The following is a 14,512-nucleotide window of genomic DNA, read 5'->3' as shown; positions in this document are numbered from 1 at the left end:
CAACTTTAATGAGCAAACAGACGAATTAATTGTTAAGTTTCCAAGCTGAAATATATTCAATCCCATAGTCCGGGCTTCTTCGAAGATTGCTTACCCAACATTTCTATCAATTTGATCGAAACATGAGGGTCTGCCTGGGGATATAATAATCAGGAAGTTTCATGAAGATTGGTTTAGCAGTTTTCTCTGAATCTCTTTATACACACATACTCATGATAATAATAATAATAATAATTGTCAGTAAGTACTGGTGTCACATGACTGATGTGAACCAGTTGATTGGCTAATGGCGATGCGCTAAAACTGTTAGCGCACTCTTGGAGTGCGCTAACTTTTCCACAGAGCGTATTCTTCCGCCCTTTGCCTAAGCGAGACTGTGCGCTCATCCTCAGAATTAATTAATGACATGTAGCTTATATTCTCCACAATACCAAATGACTATAAATTCCCTGCTTCTCAATTAAAGCAGAAGTGGGTTTTTTTCTGACAGATTGCATGTGCCTGTGCCAGTGCCAGTGATCTAAAAATAGAAGCCGCTGTGTTTCATCTAATTTTCGCCGACTTGCATAGATTCTTCTCATATGCCGTGTTAGTGGCATGTAGCTTATCATCCACATTACCAAATGATGAGTTAGTATACAATTCCCAGCGGCTAACAGAAAACACAAGTGTTATTCCGATAACGTACCAGCTAGACCAGTTTGGAAGACTGACTCGATCGACTCTGTAGCAGACTACACAGAAATACGACTACATCAGTTCAGTAAATGAATGGTTTCTGAATTATTATTTCAAGGCAAGAACAATCGTAATCGAAAACGTGTAGGGTTCAGAACGTTCTTACCATATATAAGACTTATTAACAGCCTGCCTCATACGTGCAGACTGCAGTGGTTCGCCCAGGTAGCCTAGCAGACGACATTAACCCCGCTCAGCAAATTAACATGTTGGGCAAATGTGAACGAAAAAACGATGGGGGTATAATACGTGTAGGGTTCAGAGCATTCTTACCGTTCATATTTAGTATCAGACTCCCCGATGAGTGAAGATACAACACGAGAAATTATGCCACATTTGTTTTGAAAATGTGCAAACCCGCGTCGAGTCTCGCTTCGAGTCAATTCAAGGGGAGTCACTCCCCACAGTCAATCCGTCGAAGCTCGACTGGAGGTTTCGAATCGCAAATAACGAAGTCCTTTCTCCGAGTTCAAATGAGGTATCTCTGAAAGATCATCACTGTTCAGCTTAACGCTACACTGAAATTTACCAACAGAAATTAAAATGCGTGTGACAAAAGCACGACACACTTGAGACACCGGCCCACACAAAAGTAGATCTTTACTGAACACGACCTGACCACACAGTTATGCCTATTCAAATGCAAAATGTGCGTTTGGAATCTTCTTTTTTCTATGACGGTACTGACAATATCGTTATTGAAACAATCCCAGTGCACTAAGGGATTTATAGAGCAAATCTCGAAAATAATTATTGAACTCAGCGCTATGCGCTTCGTTCAATAATGAATTTTCGAGATTTGCTCTATAAATCCCTTAGTGCACTGGGATGTCTCAATAACTTAAATAATAATAATAATAATAATTGTCAGTAAGTACTGGTGTCACATGACTGATGTGAACCAGTTGATTGGCTAATGGCGATGCGCTAAAACTGTTAGCGCACTCTTGGAGTGCGCTAACTTTTCCACAGAGCGTATTCTTCCGCCCTTTGCCTAAGCGAGACTGTGCTCTCATCCTCAGAATTAATTAATGACATGTAGCTTATATTCTCCACAATACCAAATGACCATAAATTCCCTGCTTCTCAATTAAAGCAGAAGTGGTTTTTTTTGGACAGATTGCATGTGTCTGTGCCAGTGCCAGTGATCTAAAAATAGAAGCCGCTGTGTTTCATCTAATTTTCGCCGACTTGCATAGATTCTTCTAGTGGCATGTAGCTTATCATCCACATTACCAAATGATGAGTTAGTATACAATTCCCAGCGGCTAACAGAAAACACAAGTGTTATTCCGATAACGTACCACCTAGACCAGTTTGGAAGACTGACTCGATCGACTCTGTAGCAGACTACACAGAAATACGACTACATCAGTTCAGTAAATGAATGGTTTCTGAATTATTATTTCAAGGCAAGAACAATCGTAATCGAAAACGTGTAAGGTTCAGAACGTTATTACCATATATAAGACTTATTACCAGCAAACCTCATGCGTGCAGACTCAGTCAGTGCAGACTGCAGTGGTTCGATTGCCCAGGTAGCCTAGCACAGTAGCAGACGACATTAACCCCGCTCAGCAAATTAACATGTTGGGCAAATGTGAACGAAAAAACGATGGGGATATAATACGTGTAGGGTTCAGAGCATTCGTACCGTTCATATTTAGTATCAGACTCCCCGATGAGTGAAGATACAACACGAGAAATATGCCACATTTGTTTTGAAAATGTGCGAACCGTCGAGTCACGCTTCGAGTCAATTCAAGGGGAGTCACTCCGCACAGTCAATCCGTCGAAGCTCGACTGGAGGTTTCGAATCGCAAATAATGAAGACTAGAGCACAGTCCTTTCTCCGAGTTCAAATGAGGTCTCTCTGAAAGATCATCACTGTTCAGATTAACGCTACACTGGAATTTACCAACAGAAATTAAAATGCGTGTGACGAAAGCACGACACACTTGAGACACCCCACACAAAAGTAGATCTTTACTGTACACGACCTGACCACACAGTTATGCCTATTCAAATGCGCGTTGCAAAATGTGCGTTTGGAATCTTCTTTTTTCTATGGCGGTACTGACAATATCGTTATTGAAACAATCCCAGTGCACTAAGGGATTTATAGAGCAAATCTCGAAAATAATTATTGAACTCAGCGCTATGCGCTTCGTTCAATAATGAATTTTCGAGATTTGCTCTATAAATCCCTTAGTGCACTGGGATGTCTTAATAACTTAAATAATAATAATAATAATAATAATAATGCATAATATTTATATAGCGCATGTATCCCGGGTTTAACCCTGCTCAAAGCGCTGTACAATCAAAATACTACGACAACATAACATTATTTTACATGCAATCACACACATATCAATGAATAACACATTGCTCTATAAAACATTATCACAAACACACGCACGGGCACACACACGCACTGCATAAAACAAATTGCACAATAATACATGTAATTTATCACAAACATACCCACTCACTTGCGCGCAAGACATACGTGAAAACTATGTACAGAACATGGGACAAAAGTGACCATCAGGAACGGACCAGGTTGAAAACGTAAGTTAATTCCAAACAGAAGGGGTCTGATATTTAAAGGATTTCTTTCCGTACGTTTCCAGTTTAAATGTTGGTACTTTGAGGAACTTTTCAGAGCTGGACCTGAGAGAGCGAGAGGACTCGTAGATGCTCAGTACTGATAATATGTATGGGGGAAGTGTGTTCTCAAAGTGCCTAAACGAGTGACATACACGTACACACATCCACCGCACTGTCGCCTCGATTCCCCGTCTATGTTAAAACATTTAGTCAAAACTTGACCACAGCTTATAAGACAGACCTTTTTCCATTAGAAATATGATTCCAAAACAACATATGTGACCCTCCACCACCAAATGAGTCACATGTCACCTTGCAAGATTTTCATATTTTTACATTTTCCTAAAGAGTTTTTTATGCTCTATCCAGTGGTGAAAACCGTTTTAGAAAAGAGCGAAAACTGTTTGAGTTATAAGCCTGTGACTAAGGTGATCCTCCCACTGTTACCATACACTCCCCGGACTTATATTAAGCCTAGCGCAGAACCGCGCGAGGTGACATGCGACTCATTTCGTGGTGGAGGGTCACATATCTGCTTTTCTGGTTTACCAGACATTGAAGAAAACGACAGTTTTGTACTTGATTTTTACCCTAACTTGACCCCACTGTGATCTGGAAATATGACCAAGACCAACCATTCAAGAGTCATGTCCTCAAGCCCTTGGAAGTTTCACAGATCAAAGCACCACAAACTTTCTTTTGAAAATTGAAATATCCAGATTGGACCCCGATGTGACCTTGAAACCAACGGCAAAAAAACCCGCACAGTGTGTATCATTTTTTGGCTGGAAAACACATATACTTGATTTGTTTCAACAATTTCATGTCACCCAAAGGGTTTTTAAAATGAGTGTTGCTTTGCCATTCCAGAAGTCAGGTGAACACAAGCGTCAATATAACTTGAGATAGGTATTTTAGTCATCAAGTTTGGTTTTTACAGAGCCTTACTGTCCTTAACGGTTAACATTCTTAACCCAGATCAACTGGGCCGTGGACCGTGACATTGACATAAGGCGGCCAGTACGTTCAGCAATACCATCCCCAGGGTCCAGGTAGACGACGACGAATCTCTCCAAGCCCCATACTGTGTTCTCTTTAGCCACCGTCACCGCCTCGTCTCGACCCCTACCTGCCGCTCTCTGTGTGGGACCTGACGTCATTTCAGCCAGTTGTCTAATGGCCGCTGTGTCGTTATGAGCCACCTTACGGGTGGGGACGCCGCGTGACTCGAGGCCTCGGATGAAGGGTGCTGGTGACGTCAAGTGATCATCCGTTATGTCTGTATCACAGTCCATGTAACTACCCAGCACAAAGACGTCACTGAAGGTGAGGACACCCTGCCCGTGGGGAGCGTTGGAATCGCAACCTGAAATATAACAAACATCAATAGTTCTTAGAAAATTATTAAGAACAAGAACAGCGAGTAACGTTACAAAACTACAAACAGATGTATCCAACATCCCTATTACAAGTAACGACGATCGTACAAATCATTTAAACTAAAGAGAAAAAGCTGCTGCCAGAAATACGCTGTATTCCGGAAATAGTGCGGAGTTAACATTCAGTTTATCACGTGACAATTAGCCGGGTAGATGCGCAGGCGATGGTCACTTTGATTTTGGGGAAATCTCCCCAAAAACGCCCACCAAAAGACTGCAAGGTCTTGCTTCATAGGAAGCTTAGAAAATGATCATGAGTACCGCTGTCTTTAAAAGGGCCCAATGTAGACTTGTCAGATTTCAGTACATAAGCACTATCAAAATGCAATTCATCAATGTACTCGCACAAGTTGAGTACGTCTTGACCGATTTCTTTTTTTAGTAATTACATTTTATGGATGAAGTTAACTCCTTTCAAGTAATGAAAAAGAACGAGTCGCAGTTATTCCCCTTGTTCCCCTCAGTTAAGATACCTTGCTATTTAGAGTTTCGTTGGTCATTTGTTTTGTTGATTTTTTGCCTTTACGATCCCTTTTAATACGAATGCTGCTACGGGACCACTTTAAGGAGTGTTGCTGTTAAAAAAATGTACAAGTGTTTTACAGTGCTATTAGATCGGCTATGTACCATTACTGACTTCAGAGCTGTATTCGTCACAGTACTTAGACTAAACTGATCCTAAGAATGGATGTTGTAACGGTTTTCCGTCAACGTTTGTAAACGTTCGTAACGCCCTAGAGACAAAAGTGACATGCATGCAACTGTGAATGTTTAGCACGGAATCGATGGCACGGGACAGCTGCGCTGTCAGGTTGCCATCAATCACAACGAGCTGGGACATGACAAATCTGTCACGCTGCTGAACGCAGTCATTTCGGTAGCGCCCCCCCCCCCAATCTCCTGTATACTCTGGCTCTTCCATATGGCTGATGCAGAAACGTGACTCGTTGTAACGGTTTTCCGTCAACGTTTGTAAACGTTCGTTATGCCCCAGAGACAAAATTGAGTCACATGCATGCAACGTTGTATACTTAGCACGGTATCAATGGCACGGGAAAAATATGACATTCTTGCTTTTGCTCGCAGTTCAATATTTGAAAAAGCAACTCATGTAAATCTGGTGGAACACAGCATGCCATGTAGTATTCTCCATAAAGCAACCTCATCATTTAGACGTACGAGTTCAACGGTTAGCGCCAAAACACCCGAACCAAGAACGTCCTTTCTGTCTATGACAATACCCACGTTTAAACAGTAAGGGATGTAACTCACCTATGGAAGATCAATTGATCCCATTTTTGCCTCACACATTCTTCAGCCCCGATTTAAAACCCTGACATTTTTCCCCCTTGCACCTGTTCCTTGTTCCGGTGTGCTCTCACGCCGCCTCGTCCCTGCACTAGCACACACTGCTCCATCCACATCTGAATTTCGTTCCGCTGCCAGACTTGTCGATTTTACAGACGCTCCTGGGAGGGATGTCGGGTCGTTGCGGTAGGCTACCCTCGGAAGATGACACTGAACTTCTGCTGAGTCACTTCGACGGTGTTCAGTAGTGGGTCTGTCACGAGCTAACGGACGCAGCCCACTACCTACTATGCCCCCTATTAACGACATTGACTGCTAAGTCGCGGAGCCAGACTGAGTGAGCGTCCCCTCCAGACAGCAGACCGCCACCACGTTGAAGACTGACAGCAGAACTACTATTCAGGGACGGATGGAACAGGAACACCGAGACCAAGGTCACCATGAGAGCTCCGGGCATGAAGGGCCACAAGAACAAGGACAATTTATAATTTTTAATGATTAATGAGATGAGGATGATTATAATGATGATGCTATGGATTTCCAATTTGGTTTGAGACTACGTGACAGGGCATCACTCTACGCTTACTGTCATAATATATCCTGGTGTCAACCAGGCCTGAGGCCTGCCGCACCTGTGGTGTTGGTCAGGTAAACAGAACCTGAGCACCCTCAAAGTCGCATTCGTTAAGTGAATGACACTTGGCTGTGTGATCCCAGCCTTCCTATTAGAACCATAGCACTTCCACTCTGGGTAGGAGCCAGCCGCCGAACCGGCACGGTTGGCCTAGTGGTAAGGCGTCCGCCCCGTGATCGGGAGGTCGTGGGTTTGAACCCCGGCCGGGTCATACCTGATACTTTAAAATTGGCAATCTAGTGGCTGATCCGCCTGGCGTCTGGCATTATGGGGTTAGTGCTAGGACTGGTTGGTCCGGTGTCAGAATAATGTGACTGGGTGAGACATGAAGCCTGTGCTGCGATTTCTGTCTTTGTCAAAGCAGCACCGCCCTGATATGGCCCTTCGTGGTCGGCTGGGCGTTAAGCAAACAAACAAACAAACAAACAAACAAAAGGAGCCAGGCGTAGCCCGAAAAAAACACATGACCCTGATGGGATTCGAACCCACGACCCCCCGCCCGCCGCCCGATGCGCTAACGCCTGCGCTACGGTCCCCTGTCATTTCTAACTGGGACCTCTTTGAAAATCAGACTTTATGCCAAGAAGTTTCATTGCACCCAGAACCTAAAACAATCTGAGAACTCAGCTGAACAGCCACGCCAAATAAGGATACCTTAAGGCCTTTTTCTGATTGACTCAGGCACTTAAAACTTTGCATCGATGGAAGAGGAGATCTATAGGTTTTAATGTCAACTGTAGTTTCGACCAGCTAAGCCAAACAATCTTTGTAAAAATCATATTTGATCATTTTTGTGGGACCTTTCTTGGTACACAAAACGTCATAGTTTTACGAGTTTATACTGTTCTTTTTTGGATGCAAACATATAAGAACAGGAATTGTTGATCACAGACAAACAGCGTTTACAACTGTTTTGATCATAGAAATAGAGTGTACCGTACAACAAATGTGTGACACAACAGAAGGGTGAAACCATAACTTTAAACGCTTCTAATACCTGTCAAATAATTATTCCTGCAGTTATACCAACTGAGCAACTTAGACAAAGAGAAGAAAAAAAGGTGACATGGCTTGTCTTTGTTTTATCACCAACATTTTCTGTTACATTCTTTTCCTGTTTTCCTCTTCTCCTTCTTCTACATTCTTTGTCCCTGGATTGAAGCTATACCATGTGCATTCATGTTTTTTTGTTTACACCAGTGGGTCATTACATGTTTGACTGTTTTACCATTCATGCAGCAGATTTCGGAGGATGTATGCTTGGTGTTTTCGTGTTTCTATAATCAACCGAACTCTGACACGGACTACAGGATCTTTTCACATCCTGAACTCAGTTCAATCGAGTTACTTCCCTTTGGGTCTCATTCTCTCCCTGACAGGACGCTTTGATTTTTCTTCTCTGGCGAGGAAATCGATTTTTTACATACTTAGAGCTGTTCGTAATGTGTTATTGATATAAGCAGATTCGCGATCGTCGATAATGAGTTTTGTATGGTGTTGTGTAATTTTTAAATTACAAAGGAATTGATATGTAAGACAGTTTCAAGCGAGCTAGTTTTCGCGGATGCACTTACTGTGCAAACAACTCTAGATATGGCAAAAGTGTCTCGTGATAATCAACTTTGGCTACGAAGCAGACGATATTTTTTTCCGTAACCAGTTGGGAGTGATGCAACAATATCACGGTCTCCTTCCCACAGCAGTCTCAGCATTTCGACTTGTTTTAACCTTAGAACGATGTCTTTATCCCCGAGTACGCTAGTACAAGGGTCCAACAGACTTTAATTGTGTGTGTGTGTGTGTCTCGACTTAACAGCTTATTGCTGGGAAACTACTGGGCGCAGTTCGTTCAAAAGTTGATACACTAACTTGATAATAGGTCCGATTGATCGTATTAAAACTTCATAATGTTACCTGGGACCTAAATGCGAAATAAACCACAAAAAAACGACTTGGCGGCGGGGGGAATTTGCGGAGCCACAGCCAGCCAGGCAGTCTCATAGAACAGCCGAACGCGTCACACATTCACGAGAAATATAGCGTCATAAAAAGATTACGTCACGGTCAAAAGTCTTTGACGTCTTTTTCTCTGGCGCGGTGTGTGTGTGTGTTCATTTTGTGCACATGTGTTAGTGTTACTGTGTGTGTGTGTGTGTGTGTGTGTGTGTGTGTAAGAGAGAGATAGAGAGGAAGAGAGAGAGGGAGTGAAGGAGAGAGAGAGTGTGTGTGTGTGTGTGTGAATGTGTGTGTGTGCATTTTCACTGTGATCAAATTACAAATAAAAGAGAAAGGCCAGTCACCACGCACATCCTCGGCTCGCATGCAATGTATTTATATAGCAAAGGGAATGCCTGTAATTCACACAGATCAATCACTTGGTCTTAAACGTGCACAAGACAAAAACTTTCATACTGGGGGAGCGAGCCAATCTGAAGAGTACTCGGGTCCAGCGCGAGCTTTTTTTTTATTATAACTGTGAAGAACATAACGGAGATCACTGTCAAAGTCGGCCAATCTGCAATCACTTTCGTTTCGGTTGGGAGATAACTCTGTATTCCTGTTTTGATAGATTCTACGCAGTAACGACGCATCCGGTCAGAGAGAAACTGGCGCTAGCCGTTAAAGCGATGATGATCAGAATGGATCTTTATAGTTCATACTTGGTCTTGTGCTTTTATGTATAGACGAAGGGGGGATAACACACTATGTATATGAAGGGGGGATAACACACTATAGCAAGTTTGTGGAAATTTAACTTTTGGAGGTCCTATTTGAGTAGATGCCTATTTTTGAGTCACTTGAGAAAATGTGACTCTATGTAATCGGTCAGTGTTAGTCTGTCCGGCCGGCCGTCCGGCCGGCCGGCCGGCCGTCCGGCCGGCCGTCCGGCCGGCCGTCCGTAGACACCACCTTAACGTTGGACTTTTCTCGGAAACTATCAAAGCGATCGGGCTCATATTTTGTTTAGTCGTGACCTCCAATGACCTCTACACTTTAACGATGGTTTCGTTGACCTTTGACCTTTTTCAAGGTCACAGGTCAGCGTCAAAGGAAAAATTAGACATTTTATATCTTTGACAAAGTTCATCGGATGTGATTGAAACTTTGTAGGATTATTCTTTACATCAAAGTATTTACATCTGTAGCCTTTTACGAACGTTATCAGAAAAACGAGGGAGATAACTAGCCTTTTCTGTTCGGCAACACACAACTTAACGTTGGGCTTTTCTCGGAAACTATAAAAGTGACCGGGCTCAAATTGTATGTGAACGTGACTCATTGTGTTGTGCAGGGATGAAAATTCTCCGTTTTTTCCGACTTTTCCGATTAGTTTCAATGGGCCATCCGATTTATTTGTGCGATTCCGGTTTTTTTACGGTACGGTTTCTGTTTAAAGACGAACAGTCTCATCCTTCTCAAACAAAATGGCGAACGCGAAAGTTCTCCAACGTGACAAGGATCGACTTCCCGATTCATGCTCCAAGAACAAATTCCGATGGGATTGGATGGACAAACACATCGATGATGTTCGAGTTGGGGACGTTATCCGAAAATTGGACGAGGAAGGCGTGAAGTGCGTGTGTTGCGGAAAAAACATTAAGTATGGTCAGGCCTGAAAGTCTCGGTCATTATTTTTTTGAGCGGGCCGAGACTAGTTGGCAGTCGTGTCGTAGATTGTTGACACTCTCTCTCTCTCTCTCTCTCTCTCTCTCTCTCTCTCTCTCTCTCTCTCTCTCGCTCTCTCTCTCTCTCTCTCTCTCTCTCTCCCTCCTTCTCTCTCTCTCTCTCTCTCTCTCCTTCTCTCTCTCTCTCTCTCTCTCTCTCTCTCTCTCTCTCTCTCTCTCTCTCTCTTTATTTTGCACCCACTGACATTTTTTTTCCCGGGGCATCATGCCCCTGGACCCCCCCCCTAGTAGTCTGAAAGTGATATAAAATTCTACATATATATATATATATATATATATTTCATGACAATACCAGCTTGTTGTAATCCCTTTTTAATGCCTGAAAAAGAAGTAGATTTGCTTTCAAATGAGCACCAGATTGCTTCATTTTGTATGTATTTTGGGGCCATGTTTGAATCCAATTTTAAGGCTCAGATAGCCCCAGATTGCACCAAATTGCACCCTTGAAAAAAAATTTCGGGGGGGCATGCCCCCGGACCCCCCTAGAAGTCTTGGCGCTTCGCGCCTGCGAAACTTGGCGCTACGCGCCTTCGAATTTTTTTTCAGTTTTTTTTTTCCTTCAGTTTTCATCCCTGGTTGTGAATAGCAATTTCTTCCTGTCCATCTGATGCCTCATATAATATTCAGAACTGCGAAAGTGACTCGATCGAGCGTTTGCTCTTCTTGTATTTTTGTTGTTACACATTGTGTACTAAAACCACACAGCCTATGGCGCTGTTTGTGTTATGACATGTATCCCTGTTGTATTTGCACAATGTTTGATCCAGTGTAACATTGCTACTCGTTTTAAACGTGAACTATTAAGTTATAAAAGTGACTAGGCCCTAATTGTCACCAATTCTGAAGAATGAAGGTAAATCATTGATTCAACTACAGGAGAGAGAGAGAGAGAGAGAGAGAGAGAGAGAGAGAGAGAGAGAGAGAGAGAGAGAGAGAGAGAGAGAGAGAGAGAGAGAGAGAGAGAGAGAGAGAGAGAGAGAGAGAGAGAGAGAGAGAGAGAGAGAGAGAGAGAGAGATGTGTACTGACCGACACGAAGATCTCGCAGCATGTCTGCCACCAGCTCGCCACACCGTGCACACCGCCATGGATAGCGACCCTCATGTCCCTGTCTGTCACCGCGGTACTCATCGCCACAGTGGCCAACCGTCAGGACAGGTGGCCGTCGCACGGTGCGGACACTGGCGGCCTGGTGTAGGCCGGGACCGTTCCTCTCTTCATATCGTCAGCCTGCTCCACCTCTCTCACCACAGCAGGTGGGCTTCTCATGGGCTGCGTCAGGTAGCGGACGTGACGCTTCATGTCGGCAGGTACACGTAGCTTAACACCAGCTGCCCACAGGGTGAACCTGACGTGTCGTTGTTTTAACGCCCGGTAGATCTCTGCGATGACGTCACTTTAACAGAACAGACAGGTGTGTTAGTGTGTAGAAACAGAACAGGCAGGTGTGTTAGTGTGTATTAACACCAATAAACAGAGTGTTAGCCACAACTTGCAGGAGGGTTTGGGACTTAGCACATTTCTGCCGCCATTATTAGTCTTGACTTCCCCATTTGTCGGGGGAACTCAAACTTCTGGTTGGAAAATGCGCAAAATACACTTTTAGACAAGAATTTAAAAAATGTCGTCACAGTGTCGTTAAATGTATCATTACGCCATGCATCAAATAAAGAGACGGAATCTTTTTCATTTATTTTTCAAACATGAAAGTGACTGGGAATGCGGGAAAAATAATCGGAAAGGGCCAAACATGTACGTTTCCCGCGCGGTTTAGCATGTGCGTATAATATGCGAGGACGTTTCACTGAAGAAATACTTTTGCAAAGTGAGTGGCGGCAGCTGGGTTTCGTAGTACAGGGGTTCCGTGCGCTGATAAGGCTTTAAAAGCAATTCAAGTTTCCACGTGTTTTCTACGGAAGTTCTGGTTCCCCCCCACAAATTGTATGGCCTTCAGCTTGGGTCTATCAAGTATGCTGTGTCACGGGGTCCTGCTTTAGTTTTACGGCAGTGTAGATCTCTGTGATCGCGTCACAACAACAGAACGGACAGGTGTGTCAAAGCGTTATTACACCTGACATTACAAAACTGATAAAAAAAGACCTCCCAAAGCCAAAACCTGCAAGTTGTGTTCAGGGGAAGAATGCCAGTTAATCTGAAATGAAATGACCTGATGATTTATAATGACGTAAGCAGTATGAAGTGAATTTGCTCCACTCTACTCCACCCTGGCCAAGCTTTTCATTACAGAGTAAGAAAGGGTGGCGCCTGATCAGACACATTATAACATAACTGATCACTTCACAACCGAGTGACAGATTTTGAATACACATCCACTTCCACTAAACATGCCATAGTCAATTATTCACAGTGGAAATAGAGAGCCATTACCTCAACAGAAATCTTCCTAACTTCTTTACCAAAGTCACACGAATTACCTGGTTATGGAAAAGGTACAATAACATTTGCGAATTAACAGACTTCCTTCCGAACACGACTGAAGCGGCCAACACAAGAGTGACAGGAGGCAGTGTTAGATTCAGTGTACAGCGTCATTCTTACCACTCAGCCTCATCGGCCAGGATGTGCACGCGTCCGTGTGTCTGTGCGTGTTGACACAGCTCCTCCACCCAGGCCTGCACTTTCTTCTGGCCTTCCTCTGTCGAGTCACCATCCTCGTCCAGTACCTCCGCCATGTTGATGAGCTGCACGCTGCCGGCTCCCTGTCCGGCAGTCTCTCTCACCTGATGACCCATAAAGTAAGCAGCAGCAGCGCCATCTCTACTCGTCTGAAGAACGAAGACTGTGGCGCAGCCCTTCCTCAGCAGAAACAAACCTTTTATTATCAAGACTATGCTTTTTGAAGTGCCCGGCGGGCCCCAGAGGATCCTCACGTCGACGTCGTAGTCGTCTGGCGGCTCCTCCAAGACTTGAAACTGCTGCGGGAACAAAGCAATACGTGTCATTGAGCGACCATGCTCCATTCCAACAGCGTGAACAAGATGGCCCTGGGTCCACAGCTGTAGTCGTGGCTGTCTGCTGAGGAAAAGCTCAACCGTTGTCAGTGGAATGGCGAATCTGTCATCAAACAAATGTACACATATTGTAAGGTACATCACACACGGTGTTCAGTAGTGGTTCTGTCCCGGGCCAACGGACGCAGCTCACTACCTACTATGCCCCCTACTAACGACATTGACTGTTAAGTCGCGGAGCCAGACTGAGTAAAAGTACTCTCCAGACAACAGACCCCCACTACGTCCCACTGTCCCCAGCGCATCACATTGAAGACTGACAGCAGAAGTACTACTCAGGGAAGGGTGGAACAGGAGCACTGAGACCAAGGTCGCCATGAGCGCTCTGTGCATGAAGGGCCACAAGAGCCGAGACAATGTTATTCATGTTTGGATGATTAATGATTAGATTAATGGTGATTACGGTTTGAGGTTTGATTACGGTTACGGGTTGAGACTGCATGATATTCGCATTTGTGAAGTGAATGACACTCGGCTGTGTGATCCCAGCCTTCCAATACTTCCACTCTGGGTAGGAGCCGGCCGAAGTCCAAAAAACTTACGCTCCCCTGAAGGAACGAACCCACGACCTACCAGCCCATAGTCTGATGCGCTAACCGCTGCGCTACAGGGAGCAGTAAGTACTTTTGATACGTGAAATAATGTTTGTTCCAGTTATAGTATGTTTAATGCATGGGTTCATCACAGTATCAACGTTTTGAAATAATTTATTTTGCAACAAGCAAATAAGATCAACACGTATGGATATTTGCTTGCTGTCCTTGGGAAACGGAAATTCCTTAATCCTTGTACTAACAATCCAGAGAGCCAGCTGAATGTCCGAAGTTTGGAGTTTACTTGATTCTATACGCTCAAGTACTTGGTTTTAAGGCTGATGTTTTTCGCATTTTAGGAACTCTCGCTCGACTAAGGTTGACAAAGACTCACAGCCAAACAGGTTGACGTCGACATGGCGCTTGGACGAAGAAGAATTTATTCACTTTCCATCAAAGCTTACTTTAATCTGAGTTGAGTTATCAACGATAGTGTGAAGGTATAGTCATCAAGAAGACCAGGCTCAATAT

The 14,512-nt window shown here is 43.9% G+C and overlaps 1 protein-coding gene across 1 annotated transcript; it reads right to left on the bottom strand.

Annotated features, from left to right (window-relative positions):
• Positions 1-11,449: 11,449 nt before the first annotated feature.
• On the bottom strand, positions 11,450-13,573 carry LOC138956595 (uncharacterized). Its single transcript, XM_070327913.1, has 2 exons — positions 12,976-13,573; positions 11,450-11,812 (listed from the first exon to the last, which is right to left on the bottom strand). Exons 1-2 carry the CDS (start codon positions 13,527-13,529, stop codon positions 11,566-11,568), a joined length of 801 nt encoding a protein of 266 aa, XP_070184014.1. The 5' UTR covers positions 13,530-13,573; the 3' UTR covers positions 11,450-11,565.
• Positions 13,574-14,512: the final 939 nt, after the last annotated feature.

This window comes from Littorina saxatilis, unplaced genomic scaffold (genome assembly GCF_037325665.1).
Source record: "Littorina saxatilis isolate snail1 unplaced genomic scaffold, US_GU_Lsax_2.0 scaffold_74, whole genome shotgun sequence".
In the NCBI taxonomy this organism is placed as follows: Eukaryota; Metazoa; Mollusca; class Gastropoda; order Littorinimorpha; family Littorinidae; genus Littorina; species Littorina saxatilis.
This window is presented reverse-complemented; position numbering and strand designations above follow the sequence as displayed.